Below are 23,537 nucleotides of genomic sequence, written 5' to 3' on the forward strand. Positions count from 1 at the left end.
AAGAAAAAATGAAGATCAGTCTGTGCTTTTATGCAGATCTTTTCGAGTCCACATGGACAAAACGAAACCCCTCTCTCTCGCTCGCTCTCTCTTAGTTCGAGTGCCATCTCTGTAGTGAAGATCCTAAGGGTGCTCAGAGTACTGAGGCCTCTTCGAGCGATCAACAGAGCCAAAGGACTCAAGGTACAGCTTTTAGTGTTTTTGTGTGTATGCCCTTGTCCTGTGGTGAAAATCATGTTTTTAATGTTGTTTATATGTCTATGTAGTGTTTTAATATGCTTTCCCTGTTGAAAAAACCAGCATATGCTGGTTAGGTATGTTTTTGAAGCATTGCAGCTGAGCTGGTTTAAGCTGGTCCTTAGATGGTCCTTAGCTGGTCATGAGATGGTTTAAGCAGGTCAAATGCTGGTCTTAAGCAACTAGCTCCAGCTCAGGAACAGCTTAAACCATCTCATGACCAACTAAGGAACAGCATAAACCAGCTCAAACCAGTTGCAATGCTTCAAAACATACCTAACCAGCATATGTTGTTTTTTTCAACAGGGTTAAGATAAACCATGTGAAAATTCACCTGTCAACACCATTGCTGAGTATTTTCTCCTTAAAACTGCAGTGTACTAAAGACCATCACAAAAATGCAGTTTGATACCGCCCCTGTTTCCTACCGTCACAAACAAGTAACCAATCCCCTCAACGTGCGGGGCGGAGCTTTTCCACAGTGAGCACAAGAACACCTTTAAGAAGGGACAGGAGAAATCGGGTACATATAGCAATATAGCGGGTGAATTATGTATATGATGTATATTACAATGTTATGATGAACTATATGCCTGTCTCCACTGACTTTCTATGATGTTCAAAGATTTTAAGAAGGCAGCTGTCTGACTCTGAAATGGTGAACAGGAACATTTCCAACATATTATTAGCTATTTGATAATGTAGTCAAGCCAAAGGCTAATCATATCAATTACTGTTATATGTCCGATGTTGTAGAAAGCGATACAAAAAAACGCTTTACCGATTTCTGATACATTGACTTGAGGATGGCCCTGTATAATTTGCTCTTCAGTTTCTCAGTTTCTGGTTCAAACCTATATGGCTGAATTAAACTAATATTTCCAATTGCCATTGTGCAGCGTTTACTATAGTTGACCAAGTGGATCAGGTAGTCCGAGCTGTTGTGAGTGAGTAGAGGTGGGGATTAATATAAATATCCATCAGTCCGTGTATACTAAATTGTTTAAATATGTTATTTTGATTATCAAAGATTAATTTTAAGGTATAAAATGACTGACTGTTGGGGACCTTAATTGCACATGCAGTTCTTGGCAAAGTTTGAGTGGAATGTTTATATGTAATATCAATTTTGACAATATTTCTGTTAAAGGTGCCCTAGAATTAAAAATTGAATTTACCTTGGCATAGTTGAATAACAAGAGTTCAGTACATGGAAAAGACATACACTGAGTTTCAAACTCCATTGTTTCCTCCTTCTTATATAAATCCCATTTGTTTAAAAGACCTCCGAAGAACAGGCGAATCTCAACATAACACCGCCTGTTACGTAACAGTCGGGGTGTACGCTCCCAATATTTGCATATGCCAGCCCATGTTCCCAACATTATGAAAGGCATTAGACAAGGGCAGCCAGTAACGTCTGGATCTGTGCACAGCTGAATCATCAGACTAGGTAAGCAAGCAACAACAACAGCGAAAAATGGCAGATGGAGCAATAATAACTGACATGATCCATGATATCATGATATTTTTAGTGATATTTGTAAATTGTCTTTCTAAATGTTTCGTTAGCATGTTGCTAATGTAGGCTACTGTTGGTTAAAATTACCATCGTTTATTACTGTATTAATGGAGACAAGAGCTGTCACTATTTTCATTTTTAAACACTTGCAGTCTGTATAATTCATAAACACAACTTCATTCTTTATAAATCTCTCCAACAGTGTGTAATGTTAGCTTTAGCCACGGAGTACTATCAAACTCGTTCAGAATCAAATATAAACACCCAAATAAATACTATACTCACATGACCCGAAGCATGCATGCAGCATACATGACGAACATCTTGTAAAAATCCATTTGAGGGTTATATTAGCTGTGTGAACTTTGTAAATGCACTGTATTATAGAGTCGCAAGCTCGATGGGCAGGGAGCATGAGATTTAAAGGGCCAGCAGCCCTGAATCGGTGCATAGTTAATGATGCCCCAAAATAGGCAGCTAAAAAAATTTATTTAAAAAAATCTATGGGGTATTTTGAGCTGAAACTTCACAGGCACATTCAGGGGACACCTTAGACTTATATTACATCTTGTAAAACAACGTTCGATGGCACCTTTATTTATAACCTACCTCGCTCCTTCCAGGAACCCTCGTCAGCCCAAATAACCTCCTTTCCTTCATATTTACATTCTCCAAGCTTTTAAGATTTTAAGTAAATACAAAAGTTTGGGGTCGGTATGATTTTTTTATGTTTTTGAAAGAAGTCTCTTACGCTTACTAAGACTGCATTTATTTCATCAAAAATACAGTAAAAGCAGAAATATTGTAAAATACTATTACAATTTAAAAACTCTTTTCTATTTTAGTTTTATTTTGAAATGTAATTTATTTTTCTGTGATGACAAATCTTATTTTTCAGCATCATTAATCCAGTCTTCAGAAATCATTCTAATATGCTGATTTAGTGCTCAAGAAACATTTCTTATTATTATCAACAACATTGTGCTGCTTAATATTTTTGTGGAAACCATGATGCATTTTTTTCAGGATTCTGTGATGAACAGAAATCTAAACCATTCATAACAATGTAAAAACTGACAATTTGGATCAATTTAATGCATCCTCGCTAAATTAAAGTATTGATTTTTTTTTTTTTTCTTTTCTTACTGACCGGCAAACTGAAATGGTCAATTCATTTTCATTTCTAACGTTTTTGTTTCTCTGTCATTGGTTTGGTGTAAACTCCTTTTCTCTTATGACTATGTGTTTGTGTGTGTGTGTAGCATGTGGTACAATGTGTGTTTGTGGCTATAAGGACCATCGGGAACATCATGATCGTCACCACTCTACTTCAGTTCATGTTTGCCTGCATTGGTGTTCAGCTTTTCAAGGTAAAACACACACACACAAAAAGACTGTGCACCTCCTGTGCTCTCATAAGTTTAACATCAGCATAAATATTATGTGCGAATGTACTTTTTAATGCGTCATTACTGATGTATTTTGTAGGGTAAATTTTATCGTTGCACAGATGAAGCTAAAAACACTCCAGAACAGTGCAAGTACGTCACATTTCAGCATCTGTCATTACTGTTTAATTCAGTTCTCATGTTAACCACATGTGTGTGCCTTTGGGCAACATGTGTGCTTATGTGTCATGAGTGTTTGTTCATCCATTTGTGCCTACAAATTGTTTGCGTGTGTGTGTGACACACAGGGGAACATTTGTGGTGTATAAAGACGGAGATGTGAGTCATCCAATGGTGAGAGAGAGGCTCTGGCTCAACAGTGACTTCAACTTTGATAATGTACTGATGGGAATGATGGCCCTGTTCACAGTCTCCACTTTCGAGGGCTGGCCAGCGTGAGTCTGCCCTTCTGTCATCTTCCTCCATATGTTACTGAAGGTCACCATGACCATGTTTATACAATATGCTGTGTTTCCTACTTCAGGCTGCTCTACAAAGCCATTGATGCCAATGCAGAGAATCACGGACCCATTTACAACTACCGCGTGGAGATCTCTATATTCTTCATCATCTACATCATCATCATCGCCTTCTTCATGATGAACATCTTCGTGGGTTTTGTCATCATCACTTTCCGTGAGCAGGGAGAGGCCGAGTTCAAGAACTGCGAGCTGGACAAAAATCAGGTTGGACGAAAGCGTTGCTAAAAATTCACAAACAATTTTACTTCTGTAACGCAAGTTACAGTACACTACTGTTCAAAAGTCTGGGCTAAGTAAGAATTTTAGAAATTTTATTCATGAAGTAAACATTCATTTGATCTTGAACTTTCTATTCTTCAAAGAATCCTCAAAAAATATATATATCAAAGTTTCCACAAAAATATGAATCAGCACAACTGTTTTCAACATTGATAATAATAAGAAATGTTTCTTCAGCACCAAAACAGCATATTAGATTGATTTCTGAAGGATCATGTGACACTGAAGACTAAAGTAATGATGCTGAAAATTCAGCTTTGCCATCACAGGAATACATGGCATTTTAAAATATATTCAAATAGAAAAAATATTATAATATTTCACAATATTACTGTATTTTTGATCAAATAAATGCAGCCTTGGTGAGCAAAAGAGGCTACTTTCAAAAACATAAAAATATCTACCAACCCCAAATTTTTGAACGGTAGTGTATGTCCTATTCAAGATTTCATATTTACTTCCCATTTTGTATAACAGACTATTTGATGTACCAATCCAGTGTATATTTTCTAACAGTATGTCTCCGTTTTGTCACTAACAGAGACAGTGTGTGGAATACGCCCTAAAAGCCCAGCCGTTGAAGTTGTACATCCCCAAAAACCCAGTGCAGTACAAGTTCTGGTCTATAATCAACTCCACAGGGTTTGAGTACATCATGTTTGTGCTGATTCTCCTCAACACTGTTACTCTGGCTGTGCAGGTAAACAGCTGAGTCTGACAACTCTTACAAAAGCTGTATAATCAGCATGTAGAACCATAGACAAAGACATCTATTTTTGGTATTGAATCTGAGCTTATATGAGCTTACTTAAAACCCAACATGAACCTTGAGGCCAGTGCTGAAATTGTATTGAGAAATTGAAGTTCTTTATGGTAGGATTATGGTGCCTTCATAAAATATCAGAATTGCCAGTTAACTAATTAAACTAAAGGCATGTTCACACCAAGGATGATAACTATAACAGTAACAATAAAGTTTTAAAAATCGTTTTAAATTTAAACGAATAACAGAGTCCACAAAATCAACTATAATGATTGCACTGATATATTTGGCCTCTATAGACTGACATAAATCAAAATAAGTCTATAAAGTAGAACAGTGAAGGATGAATGATTTGAGGCTGATATTGAGTCAAATGCTGAATGTAGAATCACACCATTTCTAAATGCTTCCACAGCACTATGAACAGTCAAAGCTCTTTAGTCACGTGATGGACATCCTCAATATGGTTTTCACTGGCCTTTTCACTGTGGAGATGATCATTAAACTGATGGCTCTCAGACTCAGGGTCAGTCCTTTTACTCCCTTGCAGAAATGATATGTGTTTTCTTGCTAATAAGCATTGTTGATAAAGTTACTGTTTTATTGTCTCAAACCATTAATTCTGAAGTGTGTTGTTCATAATATCTGATTTATTTTTAATGATTTTGCAGCATTACTTTATTGACGCATGGAATTCCTTTGATGCTCTGATTGTTGTGGGAAGTGTGGTGGACATTGTGGTTACAGAGTTCAGTGTGAGTTTTTCTTTTCTTCTTTTATGCAACCAAATAATAGATACAGTTCCATAATATTTAGTTACTTAGCATATTGTGCAGTTTAAGTTAATTCAATGGTAATTTGTTTAAAATTATTTTTCTGTCACAAGCATCATTTGAGCCTTATTAGATGCTAATGATGATCATAATTGTGTTTAATTAGCTCACTTATAGTTGATGTAAAAATTAGAATCTTGTTGTATGTTTCCTGTATGGCACATTTTTAAAAAATGTCAATTTTTCTGCCTTCTTTTTTCTTAGAGCTCAGAGGACAGTTCCCGTGTATCCATTACTTTCTTCCGCCTGTTTCGGGTAATGCGATTGGTTAAGCTACTCAGCAAGGGAGAGGGCATTCGTACCCTGCTTTGGACTTTTGTGAAATCACTCCAGGTCAGAAGAAAATGATTACAAAAACATTTTTCATATTTTGAGCAAATTATTTAGTCTAAATTTGTACTATTTTGTACTTTTTGTACCCCAGGCTCTGCCGTATGTTGCTCTTCTGATCGCCATGATCTTCTTCATCTATGCTGTGATTGGAATGCAGGTAATTGGATTCTGGGGAAATGTATATATTATTTTATTTTATTTTATATATATATATATATATATATATATATATATATATACACACTACCGCTCAAAAGTTTGGGATCGGTAAGATTTTTAATGTTTTTAAAAGAAGTTTCGTCTGCTAACCAAGGGTGCATTTACTTAAAAATACAGTAAAAACAGTAATATTGTGAAATATTGTTACAATTTAAAATGACTGTTTTCTATTTGAAAATATTTGAAAATGTAATTTATTCTTGTGTTGGCAAAGCTGAATTTTCAGCATCGTTGATCCAGACTTCAGTGTCACATGATCCTTCAGAAATCATTCTAATATGTCAATTTGCTGCTCAAGAAACATTTAATGTGTACAATTGTACAAAATATTTGTGTACAATATTTTTTTTCAGGATTCTTTGATGAATAGAAAGTTCAAAAGAACAGTGTTTATCTGAAATCTAATCTTTTGTAACATTATAAATGTCTTTACTGCCACTTTTGATTGATTTAATGCATCCTTGCTGAATAAAAGTATTCATTTCTTTAATTTATTTTCAAAAAAATAAAAATAAAAATTCTTACTGACCCCAAACTTTTGAACGGTAGTGTATAATGCTACAAAAGCTTTGTATTTTAGATAAATGCTGCTCTTTTGAACTTTCTATTCATCAAGGAATCCTGAAAAAAAGTACACAACTGTTTTCAACATTGATAATAATAACAAATATTTCTTGAGGAACTAATCATCATATCAGAATGATCATGTGACACTGAAGACTGGAATAATGATGCTGAAAATTCAGCTTTGCCAACATGAGAATAAATTACTTTGTAAAAAATATATTCAAATAGAAAACAGTTATTTTGTGTATATATATAATATATATATATATATATATATATATATATATATATATATATATATATATATATATATATATATATATATATATATATATATATATATAATATACAAATTGTATATATACAAAATATACAATATATATATATACAAATTGTATATATTGTATATATATATATTTTTTTTTTTATTTATTTATTTATTTATTTATTTTTTTTCATTTAGATTGTTTTGATTGCTTTTTAAATAAACAGGCAAAGAACTATTGAACACTTTTTTTTTTTTTTTTTAAATAATGATTTCTCTTTGTCAGACATTTGGAAAGATCGCCATGCAGGACCACACGCAAATCAACAGGAATAACAATTTTCAGACCTTTCCGCAGGCTGTGCTGCTTCTATTCAGGTGAGAGAGTGTTCTCTAGCTCAAACAGCAAAGCATGTAAAGTTCATTAGTTTTGACTCACAGGAAATTCATGCATACATATGTATACCTTAAATGCAATTTAAGTTGTTTTGGATAAAAGCACATGTATGTGCTCTTCATGTGCAGGTGTGCAACGGGTGAAGCGTGGCAGGAGATCATGTTGGCCAGTCTTCCAGGGAAGCGCTGTGACCCTGAGTCAGACTATGAGCCCGGTGAAGAATTCACCTGTGGAAGCAACATTGCCATTGTCTACTTCATCAGTTTCTTTATGCTCTGCGCCTTCTTGGTAATTACACAGAATGTTGTTGTTTGTTAAATTAACTCTATTTTTGATAACTTCGCAGTTATAGCTGTATAATTTCCCAGCTTCTCTTTTTGATTTTTTTTTTTAAAGAAAACTTTTAAATTGAAAACCACAGGGCCCTGTACATGACATGAGGACAAAAATATATATATCATGGAGTAATAAGAATTTGTTCTCTCGTTTTAGTAAACCATGGCTATGATTTATTAATTTGTTCACTTTACTTATTCACTTTATGATTTACTAATTTGTTTTAGTTAAATCGTGGCCACAAATTGAGAATGCATTCCCACAACTTATTAATTGGTTCCATCATTTTAGTAAATTGTGGCCATGTTGAACTAATTCATTCCCTCAATTTTATTTAACTATAACAAGGCTACAATTTAGTAAAACAAGGGAACAGATTATTATATTGTGCGCACAATTTACTTAAAATGAGGGAACGAATTGGTAAAATGTGCTGAGGTATTAGTAAGCCATGGAAATGAATTGTAAATTGGTGGCCATGATATACAAAGCATTTACATTTACTGAGAAATCTTTCAAATTTCTTTCTGACAAATGAAACTTTTGTCCCTATAAATACATTTTTTGTACAGAAAAAAAAAAATTATTGTTGAGCTTTTCATTGTAATTATTATGCAGGACATAGTAGGCTTTCGTTGGCTGAAATTATTTCAGTGTGATTTGCATAGCTAAATGCAAATGTTTGTCATTGTTGTGTATTTTCAGATTATTAATCTTTTTGTTGCCGTCATTATGGACAATTTCGACTATTTGACCCGTGATTGGTCAATTCTTGGACCACATCACCTGGATGAGTTCAAAAGAATCTGGTCAGAGTATGACCCTGAAGCCAAGTAAGACTATCAGTGTCTCTTTAATGCTTTTTATATTTAACCAAAAAGTTTAAACAAATGCTTTAAATGTGTGTTTATTTTCCAGGGGTCGTATTAAGCACTTGGATGTAGTGGCTTTGCTCAGGAGGATCCAGCCGCCACTTGGATTTGGGAAACTCTGTCCTCATCGTGTGGCCTGCAAGGTACAGACACACACACAAAATACATCTAGTGTGTTCTCTTCCATTTTGTGTGTCTTACTTTGTCTCTCTCTTTTTTGCAGAGGCTGGTTGCCATGAACATGCCTCTGAACAGTGATGGTACAGTGACCTTCAACGCCACCCTGTTCGCCCTGGTCAGAACTGCCCTGAAAATCAAAACTGAGGGTCAGTGCGGGCGTACACACAAACACTCACACCCTCTGCATACTCATACACTTCATCTCTCTGTTACAGAGCTACAGATGATTCATGTGAAGGTGTGCTTTGCATATAAATACAGAAGCCCTTCTGTCATTGTCATCTTTTTTAAACATTAAATATTTGAATATATTTCAAATTAAACATACTAATTTAAACATATCCAATAATATAGATTACTATATAGAATATTAATAGACAGTAAAGCTTTTTCTATAAGCAATTCGTATAAGCTGAGAAGCAAAGGTGACGTTCTTAGGTAGCTGCGTAAGCTTTAGTGGTTGTAATGTTTTGTTCTCAGGGAACCCTGATCAAGAGAATGAAGAGTTGAGAATCATCATTAAGAAGATCTGGAAGAGAACAAAACCCAAAATCCTGGATGAGGTTATTCCTCCCCCTGCTGGTGAGTTCTTTCTCTACATACAGTAGCTTATATCTAGTTCCTCAAATCAGTCAAATGACCACATGGCACCAGGGTTGGAAAAAATGTAAATGTATCAGTTGACTTTCTTTTAAAATTCTAAATTCTAATTGGAATGACAGTAAGAGGAATGTAATGACTTGCAAAATGGCCGCAAAACAACAAAATGCACAAGCTTCATGTTGTTTGGATTAATTTTGAAAACTTAACGGTAAATCATTCTGGCGGTTTTTGGGAAATTAAATGTTCAGCCATAATGGTCTATAAAATAAAAATGTTGATTTAATAAAATAATGAAATGTATATAAATTAAATGGACACTTTTGTTGGTGGAATTTCATACAGTCATTATCAATATCTAATATTTCTGGAAATGCCTCATATGTTGTGCATGTGAAAACATGCTCATGTTTAATTTACACTAAAAATAAAATTTAGTGTTAAGGCCAGTTCACACTCACGCTGACAGACGCAGACCAACACCGACAGTCAGATTACAGCACGTCGCTTCTCAGACATGTTAATTCCGATTCAGCATGTTCAGTCGGCGAAAACAAGCTCTAATAGACTCCGACGGGATAACACATTGATCCGATGAAACCTGACGAAGTGTCTGTTGCCGCCTTTCAGCTACTGCCGGTGCGGTGTGAATTGACCAATATTTAAATACAATATTCATTATTCTAAAATGTCCTTATTTTTGCCTCCAGTTTTATTTAATTTCTATTTAATCCACATCCTCAGTTCAGTTCTCAATTCTACACAAACCTAATACTCAGACAAATATACAAACATGACCATTTTCAACTTCTTGAGCTGTTTTATTGTTCGTTCTGTTACAGATGAGGAAGTGACTGTGGGTAAATTCTATGCTACGTTCCTGATCCAAGACTATTTCAGGAAGTTCCGTAAAAGGAAGGAGAAAGTAGGTCTGGGAGATTCAGAGAATGGTAACCCTTCAGCTCTACAGGTATATCTCTATCACAGCTTCTACATTTTAGTCATTTCCCATTTATCTGGGCACAATAACACCTAAATTGGATAAATCACACATTTGTCCCCACATGAAATGGGTTCATACAAATTCCACATTCAGAGATGATCCACTGAAGCAGACTTAACCAACAAATGTCTTCACTTTAGAACTGTGATCCTGGCAGTCTTCATGCCCAGACTAGTATCACTTTACACAGTCTCTGATTATTATTCACTGTGGGTGTGCTGTCATTGGCAGGTTGATCATGTGTGGGTTCTGTATGCTGCATGCATTTCATCATTCTTACATACCATTTGATCTGTGATAAGGTGGCCCAGGTTGCTTTTTAACAATCTGCCAATTTTAGAGTAAAAAATTTTCTGCACGCATTTAATCCTGGACCAAGCATTATTGCTCATGACCCAGGTGGGACTTGAACTCACAATCTCCAGCTCTGAAGGCTGATGCTTTATTCTTTAGGCCACTGGGCCTTCTTTCAGCATTAACAATGTAGTCTCGGTAAGTAATGCTAAGTATAAACAATGAAAACAACAGTATTCAGGGTCGATCTTGATCACACGACACCATTATTACAAAGCACTGGTAAGAAAGCGCTTAAATTCATCACAGAATTAATAACATCGCTGTGAAATCTTGTGAGAAGCATTTACATTCATTGCAATAGTGGACGTTGCGTTACTATTGATGCTTATGGCTTTGCGAACCTACATCGGCATCCAAACACACAGCTGTTTCACATATGGTGGTCACAAGTATCTTGTTGGTCACGGTAACCCCACCCCCAGCCCCCGACGCAAGCGGTTCTTACTTCTAGACCAGCAATGTTTTGGTGCTACTTACGAACCATTTTTCCTGGTTCAGAGCTGGTGCTATGAGTGTGGAAAGACAAAGAACTGATTTGAAACTAGGCTCTGGCTCTGAACCAGCACTCAAACTTCCTTGGTGGAAAAGTCCGGAGCCCTGCAATGGTTCTAGAGGTCAGAAAAGTAATAACAATGTCAAAAAGAATGTTGTCTGTTGTATATTTTCACTGCAAAATAACAAGAAATGCTGTAAAAATTTAGCCCTACTTGAGTTTTAAATTAAATGAAATTGAATTATCACAGCCTCATTTATGTTCACAGCCTCAACACAGGTTATCTTTGATAGGTTGATATTAGCTTTTCTAATTTCTAGGTTTGCGACCTAGGTGGGACTCAAACCCACAGCCGTGTAGTCTCCAGTGGTGGACAGTAATGAATTATTTTTACTTCATTACTGTATAGTACTTAAGTACATTTTTCAAGTATCTGTACTTTATCAGAGTATTTTTATTTTGGAAAACTTTTACTTCACTACATTCCAGAGTAGGTATAATATTGTACTTTTTACTCCACTACAATTTAAAAAAATCATTCCTTGTTATTTTGAACTGAAGAAATTCAGTTCACGATTCAAATTCACGAAGCTGATTCTTTTGAATTAACCTGTTTAATCAGTTCCCAAATCACAATGAACGATTCATTTGTGAATTGATCCGATTGCATTTGTTCTAGACAACTCACAGATTCAAATGATCTGGTCAGAGCGAGTCTCGAGTTAACAATTCACTGAATTCACAAGTCTGACTCAAAATGAGCCATTGACGGGAGATCCTAGGAGCTTTAGTGAGTGCATGACTGAGCGGCTGCTCACTGCAGAGCCATGGGTTGAGTGTGAAGTCCAGCTCCCCCTCTCTGGATGTCCAGCTTCCACTCTCTGAATGTAACTTGGGCGTAATGGGTGGTGTCCAACCACACCCTAACCATACCCATAACTCTATCCCTGCACCCATTAGATCCACAGAGGTGGAGCTGGACTAGGTCAAGCTCAACCCATGACGTCCAGAGAGCCCGAGCTGGACGTCATTTGGCTCTGCAGTGAGCACCACTTGGAGATACTGATGGCACAAAAAGTAAGTTACTCATGCTGAAATTTAGGATTTATTATTGTAAACAAAATATTTAGGTGATGGCTGTGAGATGTTTATGATCAAAATCTGCTGTAGAATGGCGAGCTGTTTGAGCCCATTGTATGAATTGCTTGAATGTGGATATGTCTACATTTGTCTATCACCGTCTGAACAGTGTAGGTTTTAGGTAAAAACTATAACTAAAAATATAACGTTAAAATAACACAAATTAATGCTCATGCATCTTCCCCTCTGCCGTAGCATTTCGAATGATATAAAACTAGTATGTTTGTATAGCATCCTTACTAAAATGTTAACATATTGTTATTTTCAATTGTTAATAGCTTTTCTATAGTTTTAACTTAAATCTGTGGGATTGTAGGTTTGGCAACACAAATGTAAGGTTTATGACCCAAATTAGACTACAACCTACAATTCCCAGTTCCAGAGGCTGATTCCTTATCCATTAGGCCACTAGGCCCCTGTCATTTTTAAAGTAGCCTTTCTTTTTAGAGCCCATTTTAAATCATGCCAAGTATGATTAAATGTTTTTTGTTAAGCTGCTGGGCCACCATTTAGCGGTTTCTGTTTTTTTTTTTTTTTGGTAATTTTGGTGTCTGGGGCCTGATTGTATGTCTTGTATAACTCAGCTGAATGGTGAGCTGCATATATACTGTGGTACCTCTCTCTTTCCGTGTGCATCTGTGTCAGGCAGGGCTGCGAACTCTGCAGGACCTAGGGCCAGAAATGAGACTGGCCTTGAACGAAGATCTGGAGGAGGAAGAGGACGGTTTGGAGGAGGAGCTAGAGGAGGATGATGCTCATTATAAGGTGCTCATCACTTAAACCATCAAGATTCTTTTGGAGCACATTTCTGAAAATTGAATTAGTCTGTTTTTTAATCAGTTAACTGAATTTGTTTTGCACAGTGAGTTCATCTTGTAGATTCACTAAATGGAAAATATTCCATTATAACCAGATAGTCAGAGACAGAAGGATCAGATCATTATTCAGAGTAATGAGGCACTTGGTCTATTGAGACGGATGGTAATTTGAGTACCAGATTTACTCTGACAGGAGCTGATATCAGGTAATGAATAGGGGTTTGGCTTGAGATTTTTTTAGTGTAGGTGTAGATGTTGTGGCTTGCTTGGTCAAATGAAATAAATATATAAACTATTGCATTGCCTTAAAGGGATAGTTCACCTAAAAATAAAAAATCTGTCATTAATTACTCACCCTCATGTGGTTTCAAACCAGTAAGACTTTTGTTCATCTTCGTAACACAAATGAAGATCTTTTTGATGAAATTTTATGATAAGACTCAATGACTTTATATGATGAACAGATCGAATTTAGACTTTTATTCACATACAAACATTCATCAACTCACACATCAGCTGTGGTAAACGGAAGCTCAAGCATGCTTGACGTGAGAACCAATGAGGTTTATTCTCGTGTGTTATGCAGCACGTTTGAGCTTCCGCAAGAGGTTTGTTTGCTGATCAATGTTTATGTGAATAAAAGCCTAAATTCAATCTGTTCATCATATAAAGCGATTGAATCGAAATTTGGTTGATTGAAATGAACTTTTCGAAGAGTCAAAGTGTCAAAGCTATCTATGGAGGGATAGAAAGTTCTCAGATTTCACAAAAAGATCTTCATTTGTGTTTTCGAAGATGAACAAAAGTCTTATGGGTTTGGAACGACATGAGGGTGAGTAATTAATGACAGAATTTTCATTTTTGGGTGAATTAACCCTTTAACATCAATCAAAGAGTGTACGATTGCCTATAGTTTGCGTTCTTTAGTTAAAGTGCACCACATGTATGGTAAGTTGAGTAATTTGTGCTCAAAAAAAGTCACAATAATTTTTGCAGCACACTTTGAAAGTATTGTCAGTCCTTGCATCGTTAGCCACACAAAAAATTTACGACCCAGATGGGACTTGAACCCACAATCCCCAGCTCCGGAGGCTGATGCCTTATCCATTAGGCCACTGGGCCTCTGTTTAGCACCACTTTTGTTTAGCTTCATCAATAATCAAATCTTTAAATAGTTTTCAGTGTCACATGATCCTCCAGAAATCATTCACATATGCTGATTTGGTTCTCAAGAAACATATCTGATTATTATCAGTGTTGCAAACAGTTGTGCTGCCTTTTTGGAAACTTTCTTTGTTGAATAGAAAGTTCAAATCTTTTGTATCATTATAAATGTCTTTACTGTCACTTTTGATCAATCTAAATAGGAGTTTAGATTTCATTAAAACTATTTTATTTTAATGTAACACTCGGGTGTTCTTTCTCTCACATTGCTCAACTCTTAGAATGAAAATGGCTATGCGGGCCACACTGAGCCTTCAAGCAGAAGCCGGCGCTCCTCTTTGGCCACTACTCCCGGCGTTGCTCCTGTTCCTGTCTCAGGAGATGGCATTTTGAATGGGGGACTGGGACGTAGGAGCTCTGTTGCAAAAACACAGAATGGGAACGGTGCTCTGGAGCATGAGAACTTCAGGAGAAGAGACAGCACGCGTTCCTCCCTTCATTACCAACACAAGAATGGTGTGATTGACCAGCTGCCCAAGAGGTAAATCTACCTGGTTGTATTGCATTTATTCATATTACACAATATACCTCATATTAAATATGTAATGTATTTGTATTTTTACATACTGTTTTTTTTTTTTTTTTTTTAAATAGGCCATCATACTACAAATACCCAAGGTAAGCTTTTAGCAGATAGATTGTAGCACCTTCCAGTACCTTTCTCTGTTCTGCCTACTGTTCTCTCAGTCTCCTGCTGACTGCTGGTTTCCTCTTTTCTCCCTCAGGAGGGACTCCAGAGACAGGTTCTCTTCTCCGCTGTCTCGGAGAGAGGAAGGCGGTGAGTACCCTGGAGAGCAGCGCTTCTATGGAAAAGACGAGGACAGCGAGAGTGTCATCTCTAGAGAAAGGTACTCATAAAGTCTTTCCTGTGCCTGAATGAATTAATTCATATTTTGTTTAAAATTTTAATTTATTTTAAATGTCCTTAGTCCTTCTTCCAAAACGTGTTTTTGTCTTACCCTGATTAAATATGGTAAGCCTGTTTTAAGTGTTTATATTTTAGACCTGACAGGGTGGTTTGTTGTAAATGTTTTAAAAGCAACGCCAAGGTTGCATTTTTATTACTCAACAGGTGATTAAAGTATTTTATTGAACAGATAAATTGCCATATGTAGCTCTCTAACAGAGTTCATTGTAAAGCATCATCTTTTAAGGGTCATTTCATTATGGTTGTTGTAAGGCTGCACTGGAATATATTTTAAGGGAAATACCGTGTCTTTTAATGGGTATAGCTACAGTAACGCCTTCAGCTAGTCATCTTGAGATCCTTTCCATCTAAACTAGTTATATCTCTTAAGCCTAGTAGTGAATGTTTAATGAGAAGTATAACCATATTCATCCATAGTCACGCAGAGCTGAAGCACAACCAAAACAATGTTCTTCCGCAAAATACACGCAGTTTGTTTTCTAACCACTAGAGGGACAAAAGTTACATAGTGTACCTTAAAACATGTTTTTCATCCTCAGGCATGGTTATCCAGAGGACAGCACAATGTTCACTGGACATAGAGACATGTATGATGGCCACTCTGTGAGACACCCGATCTACGGTAATCATTATGGAAACAGTTATGAAGAAGGCAGGAGGACAGCACGGAGACGCCTGCTGCCAGCAACACCTACTGGTAAAATGATCTAATTATTTCATATTTATTAATTATAATGTTGTTTGGAGGTAATTAAGCGATTGTTGCTAAAGTTAATCTGTATATTTAATTCTATTTTTTGTCCATTTCTCAGGGAGAAAGACTTCATTTAACATACAGTGTTTAAGAAGGCAAGGTAGCAGCGATGATCTGCCCATCCCAGGAACGTACCATCAGAACTCTCCACCCTGCAGAGTGCGTTCACAGGTAATGTTACTACAAACCCGATTCCAAAAAAGTTGGGACACTGTACAAATTGTGAATAAAAACAGAATGCAATGATATGGAAGTTTCACATTTCAATATTTTATTCAGAATACAACATAGATGACATATCAAATGTTTAAACTAAGAAAATGTATCATTTTAAGGGAAAAATAAGTTGATTTTAAATTTGATGGCATCAACACATCTCACAAAAGTTGGGACAAGGCCATGTTTACCACTGTGTGGCATCCCCTCTTCTTTTTATAACAGTCTGCAAATGTCTGGGGACTGAGGAGACAAGTTGCTCAAATTTAGGAATAGGAATGTTGTCCCATTCTTGTCTACTACAGGCTTCTAGTAGCTCAACTGTCTTAGGTCTTCTTTGTCACATCTTCCTCAATGATGCGCCAAATGTTTCTACGGGTGAAAGGACTGCAGGCTGGCCATTTCAGTACCCGGATCCTTCTTCTACGCAGCCATGATGCTGTAATTGATGCAGTATGTGGTCTGGCATTGTCATGTTGGAAAATGCAAGGTCTTCCCTGAAAGAGATGACGTCTGGATGGGAGCATATGTTGTTCTAGAACTTGGATATACCTTTCAGCATTGATGGTGCCTTTCCAGATGTGTAAGCTGCCCATGCCAGACGCACTCATGCAACCCCATACCATCAGAGATGCAGGCTTCTGAACTGAGCACTGATAACAACTTGGGTTGTCCTTGTCCTCTTTAGTTCGGATGACATGGTGTCCCAGTTTTCCAAAGAGAAAATGGGGAAAAAAATTTGATTCGTCTGACCACAGAACAGTTTTCCACTTTGCCACAGTCCATTTTAAATGAGCCTTGGCCCAGAGAAAATGTTTAGATATGGCTTCTTTTTTGACCTAGTTTTAGCCGGCAACGGTGAATAGAACGGTGGATTGTGTTCACCAACAAGTATTCCTGAGCCCATGTTGTGATTTCCATTACAGTAGCATTCCTGTATGTTATGCAGTGCCGTCTAAGGGCCCGAAGATCATGGGCATCCAGTATGGTTTTCCGGCCTTGATCCTTACGCACAGAGATTGTTCAAGATTCTCTGAATCTTTGGATGATATTATGCACTGTAGATGATGAGAACTTCAAACTCTTTGCAATTTTTCTCTGAGAAACTCCTTTCTGATATTGCTCCACTATTTTTCGCCGCAGCATTGAGGGAATTGGTGATCCTCTGCCCATCTTGACTTCTGAGAGACACTGCCACTCTGAGAGGCTCTTTTTATACCCAATCATGTTGCCAATTGACCTAATAAGTTGCAAATTGGTCCTCCAGCTGTTCTTTATATGTACATTTAACTTTTCCGGCCTCTTATTGCTACCTGTCCCAACTTTTTTTGAATGTGTAGCTCTCATGAAATCCAAAATGAGACAATATTTGGCATGACATTTCAAAATGTCTCACTTTCAACATTTGATATGTTATCTATATTCTATTGTGAATAAAATATAAGTTTATGAGATTTGTAAATTATTGCATTCCTTTTTTATTCACAATTACAGTGTCCCAACTTGTTTGGAATCGGTTTTGTATATACTAAAAACTAGTCTGTGACACACTACCAAATAGTGTTCTTTTTGTTCTTATATCTTCTCCAATGTTGCAATTACATACAGTAATTTTCATAAAATATGTAATTTTAGTACTCGCATGGATTTTTATTTATTCATTTTATTTATATTTTATTCAATGAAGTAGCTTGGATAATAAAATAAATAACTTTAAAATCCCTTTTTTGTAAAAAGGAGGTCACATTAAAATGCTACTTTTGAAAGTAGTCTGAGTAGAAAAAATTAAACAAGCCTGAAAATGTTCACCCAGATTTTATTTTCCAAAAGCCCACAGGGTCTAAAAATGCCTTTAGTTGAAGAAACAACTAAATGTACACACACTTCCTGATTGTCAACTGCCTTTTATTACTGAAGTGACTCACTTGAATAATTGTTGAGTTACAACATTACTTGGTTTTTGAACAGAACCTATGTTACTCAGCCTTTCTTTGTTTCTCTCTCGTTCTCAGGGATACGGCAGTTACGATTCTCGTCGCAGCAGCGCAAGATCGTCCACAGGTTCAACAGCATCCTGGGCGAACACCGGCCCTCGACGGGGTCGTCTCCTCTACGCTCCCCTTATCTTGGTAGAGGAGGAGGGAGCAACAGGGGCTGGTAGTGTGGGCATCTGGGACAAAAAGGCTAGTTCCGTTGGAGTGCCTGCGTCGGTTCGGCATCCCAATTCGGGATGGTACTCTGGACCCTCTGCTGGTGGAGGGGGACAGCCGTATAGAGCCTACACCACCCTTAGAGTCCCTACCCAACTCAGTCCTCACTACAGCGAGAAGAGAGGCAGCGCTGACAGTCTGGTGGAAGCGGTATGAGTGGAGAAACGCTAGAGCATGAGAGCAACATTACAGTAATAGCAAAATAACATTACAGACCCATTACAGCTCGACTACATCAATATTACAGTAACATTATAACATGTTACAACTAAAACAATATTAAAGGAGCATCAAGGGAATGTTTCAATTAGTAATGCTGCTGTGATACATATATAATATAATCTGATCTATCTATTATCTTTATATAATTAATAATATATAATAATTTAATTTAATATATTTAATAATATAATTAAAAATACATATAAAATATATTTTAAAATGATTTTTTTATGTATTCCTTTGATGGCAAAGCTGAATTTTCAGCAGTTAATATGAAGTAATATCACATAATCTTTTCAGAAATTATTCTGATATGCTGATTTAGTGCTCAAGAAACATTTCTTATTATTATCAATGTTGAAAACAGTTGTGCTGCCTAATATTTTTGTGGAAACTGTAATACTTTAATTTCATGACTCTGAAAATTAAAGCATTTATTAGAAATAGAAATCTTTTTTAACAGTATAAATGTCACTTTCCATCAATTTAATGCATCCTTGCTGAATAAATGTATTAATTTCTTTAAACAAATCTTACAGACCCCAAACTTTTGAACAGTAATTTGGACGTGTATAATGCCATCACTCTCAGTCCCTTCAGATCCTACTTTTTCTCATCCTCAGGTCTTGATTTCTGAAGGTTTGGGGTTATACGCCAAGGATCCAAAATTTGTAGCCTTTGCCAAGCGTGAGATTGCAGATGCCTGTCACATGACCATAGATGAGATGGAAAGTGCTGCAAGTGATCTTTTAAGCCGTGGGGGCTCTGGGGAAAGCCAAGGCTTTCTGAACCACGCAGACATGGGACCCACATACAGTGACGAGGAGCCAATCAGGAGCCACGAGGAAGAGGAGCTAGCTGATGAGATGACTTGTGTTACGTCTTTCTGAATAACAAAAAAAGAGCCAGTCAGGACATCAGTGGGTGGAGCAATGGAATCTTGACTGACCAATCACATTCTTCATGCTGCTCTGAGTCAGAGAAAGACTCTGGTGAAAAAAAGGAGGTTTTGCTCCAAAATATTGTGAGCGGTTCATACTCAGTGTGTGAAAGAGACCAGCGCCAGTTTACCCTGTCTACATGGCAGTTTTAAATTCTTTAAATACATATCTCTGAGAAGACTCTTTTTATAAATAGATTATCATGTTGAACATGTTTTATATATGTAAATGTGTTTTTACTCCATCATTCTTGTTCATGTCTGTCTGTCTATTTTTAAACATCATTTACAGAGGGATACTCCTACCTAAAATATATAAACACAGTAATTTAAATTATATAAATAAATAATTTAATAATTTTAATAATTGAAATAATCTGCATTAACACTTATAATCTTTTTTTTTTAAGGTTTGTCTTGAATTTTGTGTGTATGTGCATATTTTTTTCCAGTTGCCCATAATAGGCTCCAGTATTGCTTGATCGTCTTTGAATGTAGGTTGAGTCTTTAAGTGGTGTTGTTTACTCCAATTCCAACTTGAAATTCAATTTTAAAATAAAAATATCATCTTGGAACAAAAAGAACACTGTTTAGGAGCAACAAATCCTACTTGTCTCGGATTGTACAGAGCCTGGCCGGAATTTCAAGGATTTTTAGGACAGTGAACAGTTTCCTTTTACTGATCACAATACCTGAAAAAAGCCATAGCAACAATGATCTATTCAATAGGAGGACAAAGTGCCCTATTCATGGGGCTCATTCAATAAAAATGGAAATTACTGAACATTTGCTAAAAATAAAATGACCACACATTGCAGATATGAACTTATCTGTCATAGCACATTTCTATGTAATTCCCAGCATTTGCTCCCAAAAGTTTACTACGTTAGTGTAAATATACAGAACATTATTAATAAAACCACTTCATAATAATAACTAAAGATTTATGTGTGATTGAATGAGAGTTTTTTCAATTGTGAATGATGTTGGTAAACCAATATAAAGAGGAAGTGTTTCCACTCTTTCCACTGCAGTTAACCATGTTTAATTACAAAAGCATGGCAATCCAACTTGGCATTTTGTGGGAAAGCTTTTCACAAAGCCATTTTGAAATGCAAACTGTTTCTGATTTCATAAGGATGCCATAAGGATAAGGCATCAGCTTCCATACTGTGGGATCAAGTCCTACCTGGGTTGCCTTATACTGTATGTTTTTATTAGATGTGGTTAGTGTTTGGTCAGAGGGGAAAAATTGCCCAGTATTAAGTAGTTCACTATAAGAGGATTAGGGCCAAGCAATAATAAAAAAATAAAACCATCTTGAGATTAAAGTCGTTAAATTTCGAGAAAAAAGTCGAAATAAAATGTTGAGAATAAACTCGTTAAATTACAAAAAAAAAAAAAAACGTGTTAAATTTCAAGAAAAAAGTCGAGATAAAATGTTGAGAATAAACTTGTTAAATTATGAGAAAAAAATCTTTAAATTTTGAGAAAAGTCAAGATAAAATGTTGAGAATTAAGTCATTAAATTACGAGATAAAAGTCGTTAAATTATGAGAACAAATTTGTTAAATTATGAAAAAATGTTAAATTTTGAGAAAAAAGTCGAGATAAAATGTTGAGAATAAACTCATTAAATTATGAGAATAAAGTAATTAAATTACGAGAAAAAAGTTGTTAAATTATGAGAACAAATTCGTAATTTAACAAATTTGTTCTTGTAATTAAACGACTTTTTTCTCGTAATTTAATGACTTTATTCTCAACATTTTATCTCGACTTTTCTCAAAATTTTACTATTTTTTTTTCTCGTAATTTAACAAGTTTATTCTCAACATTTTATCTTGACTTTTTTCTCGAATTTTAACGTTTTTTTTTTTCTCGAAATTTAACAACTTTAATCTCGAGATGGTTTAATTTTTTTATTATTGCTTGGCCCTAATCCTCTTCCGTAGTTCTCTGTATTCCATCATGGAAATGTCACATGATGGCTCAAGTTACATGATGAATCAAAGTTCATCACAAGCAGCTTTTCCACAAGCTGAGAAGGTCAACACTAACATATAGAAGCTGCACACAGTGTCACTCACACACACACTAAACACCGTGATGGTAACATGCATGAAATTTTAAAAATGCAATAAACATTAATTTAACAACATTAGATGTAACATAAAACCCTAATGTACATAACTGATTAGAAAAAAAAGAGAAAAACTAAGAAGAAACAGAGTTATTTCAACGAAAATATATCAAATATGAAGCGTCACGCAGGGAATTGTGGGAATGTCAATTTACAGTTTTTCACTGTAAATTTTACAATGAATTGTTATTTTTCACTTCCAAAAACTGAATTTAACGGTATTTTACCGTAAAATTACATTAAATGTACCGTTAGATTTATTACAGTTATTCACAGTATATAGTACGGAAAATTTCTGTAAACCAATTGACAGTTTTGACATTTTTACAGTCTTTTACTGTTAAAATCACGGTCATTTTTTACAGTGTACATACATAGAACTATTTATGAGAAGGACAAATAAACTTCAGTTCATAAACCACTAAAGCCCTTGCTGGGTATACCCCGTTTTTTACACGTACGCTAGTGTACGTGCACAGTCGAACGCACAGCCTTGGAAAGTATTCTTCATTTGACTCGTACACATACACAAGCGTTCGACGCATGCGCAGTTTTGAGCAATCTCGTCACGAGTTACAACCCATGTAAACATCTTTGTATTCTTTCATGCTAGAGTTGTACAAATGAGGGTACTTTATAACCTCTGCACAAGCTCTCGTTTACGTAGGCCTGCATTTTCACTGTAGCTTGCATGCATTGTTGCACCGGTCTGTTCTGTTAATGCAGTTTTTCTTTGACAGGGCACGGTTGCCACCTTGTGGATAAACTAACTACTGCAAAAATATTAAATGCGCACGTGGGACCTACGCAATGTATGCTGACCTTTGCGTACGCATAAAATTTAACTATACTTTGGCCTTAAAGGGATAGTTCACCCATAAATGAAAAATTTGATGTTTATCTGCTTACCCCCAGGATACTCAAGATGTAGGTGACTTTGTTTCTTCAGTAGAACATAAATGATGATTTCTAACTCCAACCGTTGCCGTCTGTCAGTAGTATAATGCATGTCAATGGGAATTCCTTCTATAAGAGTCAAAAAAACATGCACAGACAAATCCAAATGAAACCCTGCGGCTCATGACGACACATCGATGTGCGAGAGATCACTTCCAGCATCAGAGCGCGTTTTCAGACCTCACACACTGGATGCTCAAGGCAGTTGGACATAGTGATGTATTAGAGGTAAAAACTATATAATTCTGTTCGGTTTCTCACACAAAGCGATCGTTTCGTGTCTTAGGACATCAATGTGTCGTTACGAGCCGCAGGGTTTAATTTGGATTTGTCTATGCATGTTTTGTTTTTTTTACTCTTATAGATGGAGTTCCCATTGCCATGCATTATACGACTGCCAGACTGCAACGGTTGGAGTTAAAAATCATCATTTGTGTTCTACTGAAGAAACAAAGTCACCTACATCTTGGATGCCCTGGGGGTAAGCAGATAAACATCAAATTTTCATTTTTGTATGAACTATCTCTTTAAGAACACATTTTAGTGTGTTACTGGAAATCTTCAACACAGATTTGGGGCCGGACCCTTTTGCAAGACAGTAGCTTCAATTATAGTGGTGCATTGTGGGGGAGGACACTTTCTTTAGCCCTACTAGGCCTTGAGAACAACTGTCCCTTCTTCCAGACATCTGGATCTATGACAAAAATGTTCTGCATCATTACTTCTCCATCAAATTTCTGCATTTCTCAGCCTCATTTATAATAATAAGGGAAATTAAAGCACATGAATTTTTCCATTG

At 36.1% G+C, this 23,537-nt stretch overlaps 1 protein-coding gene and 1 non-coding gene across 2 annotated transcripts in view; one reads left to right on the forward strand and one right to left on the reverse strand.

Annotated features, from left to right (window-relative positions):
* Positions 1 to 19,588, forward strand: part of cacna1fb (calcium channel, voltage-dependent, L type, alpha 1F subunit) — a 50,832-nt gene extending 31,244 nt beyond the window's left edge. The window contains exons 24-48 of the mRNA XM_067393672.1: positions 96 to 183; positions 3,022 to 3,129; positions 3,248 to 3,300; positions 3,456 to 3,602; positions 3,692 to 3,893; positions 4,510 to 4,668; positions 5,147 to 5,257; positions 5,403 to 5,486; positions 5,769 to 5,897; positions 5,989 to 6,054; positions 7,235 to 7,326; positions 7,474 to 7,633; positions 8,387 to 8,514; positions 8,600 to 8,696; positions 8,777 to 8,879; positions 9,214 to 9,315; positions 10,176 to 10,303; positions 12,972 to 13,091; positions 14,590 to 14,849; positions 14,963 to 14,986; positions 15,094 to 15,216; positions 15,836 to 15,993; positions 16,109 to 16,221; positions 18,279 to 18,626; positions 19,322 to 19,588. Coding sequence (XP_067249773.1) covers positions 96 to 183; positions 3,022 to 3,129; positions 3,248 to 3,300; positions 3,456 to 3,602; positions 3,692 to 3,893; positions 4,510 to 4,668; positions 5,147 to 5,257; positions 5,403 to 5,486; positions 5,769 to 5,897; positions 5,989 to 6,054; positions 7,235 to 7,326; positions 7,474 to 7,633; positions 8,387 to 8,514; positions 8,600 to 8,696; positions 8,777 to 8,879; positions 9,214 to 9,315; positions 10,176 to 10,303; positions 12,972 to 13,091; positions 14,590 to 14,849; positions 14,963 to 14,986; positions 15,094 to 15,216; positions 15,836 to 15,993; positions 16,109 to 16,221; positions 18,279 to 18,626; positions 19,322 to 19,588 — 3,370 coding nt within the window. The remainder of the gene's footprint in view (positions 1 to 95; positions 184 to 3,021; positions 3,130 to 3,247; positions 3,301 to 3,455; positions 3,603 to 3,691; positions 3,894 to 4,509; positions 4,669 to 5,146; positions 5,258 to 5,402; positions 5,487 to 5,768; positions 5,898 to 5,988; positions 6,055 to 7,234; positions 7,327 to 7,473; positions 7,634 to 8,386; positions 8,515 to 8,599; positions 8,697 to 8,776; positions 8,880 to 9,213; positions 9,316 to 10,175; positions 10,304 to 12,971; positions 13,092 to 14,589; positions 14,850 to 14,962; positions 14,987 to 15,093; positions 15,217 to 15,835; positions 15,994 to 16,108; positions 16,222 to 18,278; positions 18,627 to 19,321) is intronic.
* Positions 14,194 to 14,266, reverse strand: trnar-ccg (transfer RNA arginine (anticodon CCG)). Its single transcript has one exon. It is a non-coding gene; the product is annotated as a tRNA-Arg (tRNA).
* Positions 19,589 to 23,537: the final 3,949 nt, after the last annotated feature.

This window comes from Chanodichthys erythropterus, chromosome 9, assembly GCF_024489055.1.
Source record: "Chanodichthys erythropterus isolate Z2021 chromosome 9, ASM2448905v1, whole genome shotgun sequence".
NCBI classification, from domain to species: domain Eukaryota; kingdom Metazoa; phylum Chordata; class Actinopteri; order Cypriniformes; family Xenocyprididae; genus Chanodichthys; species Chanodichthys erythropterus.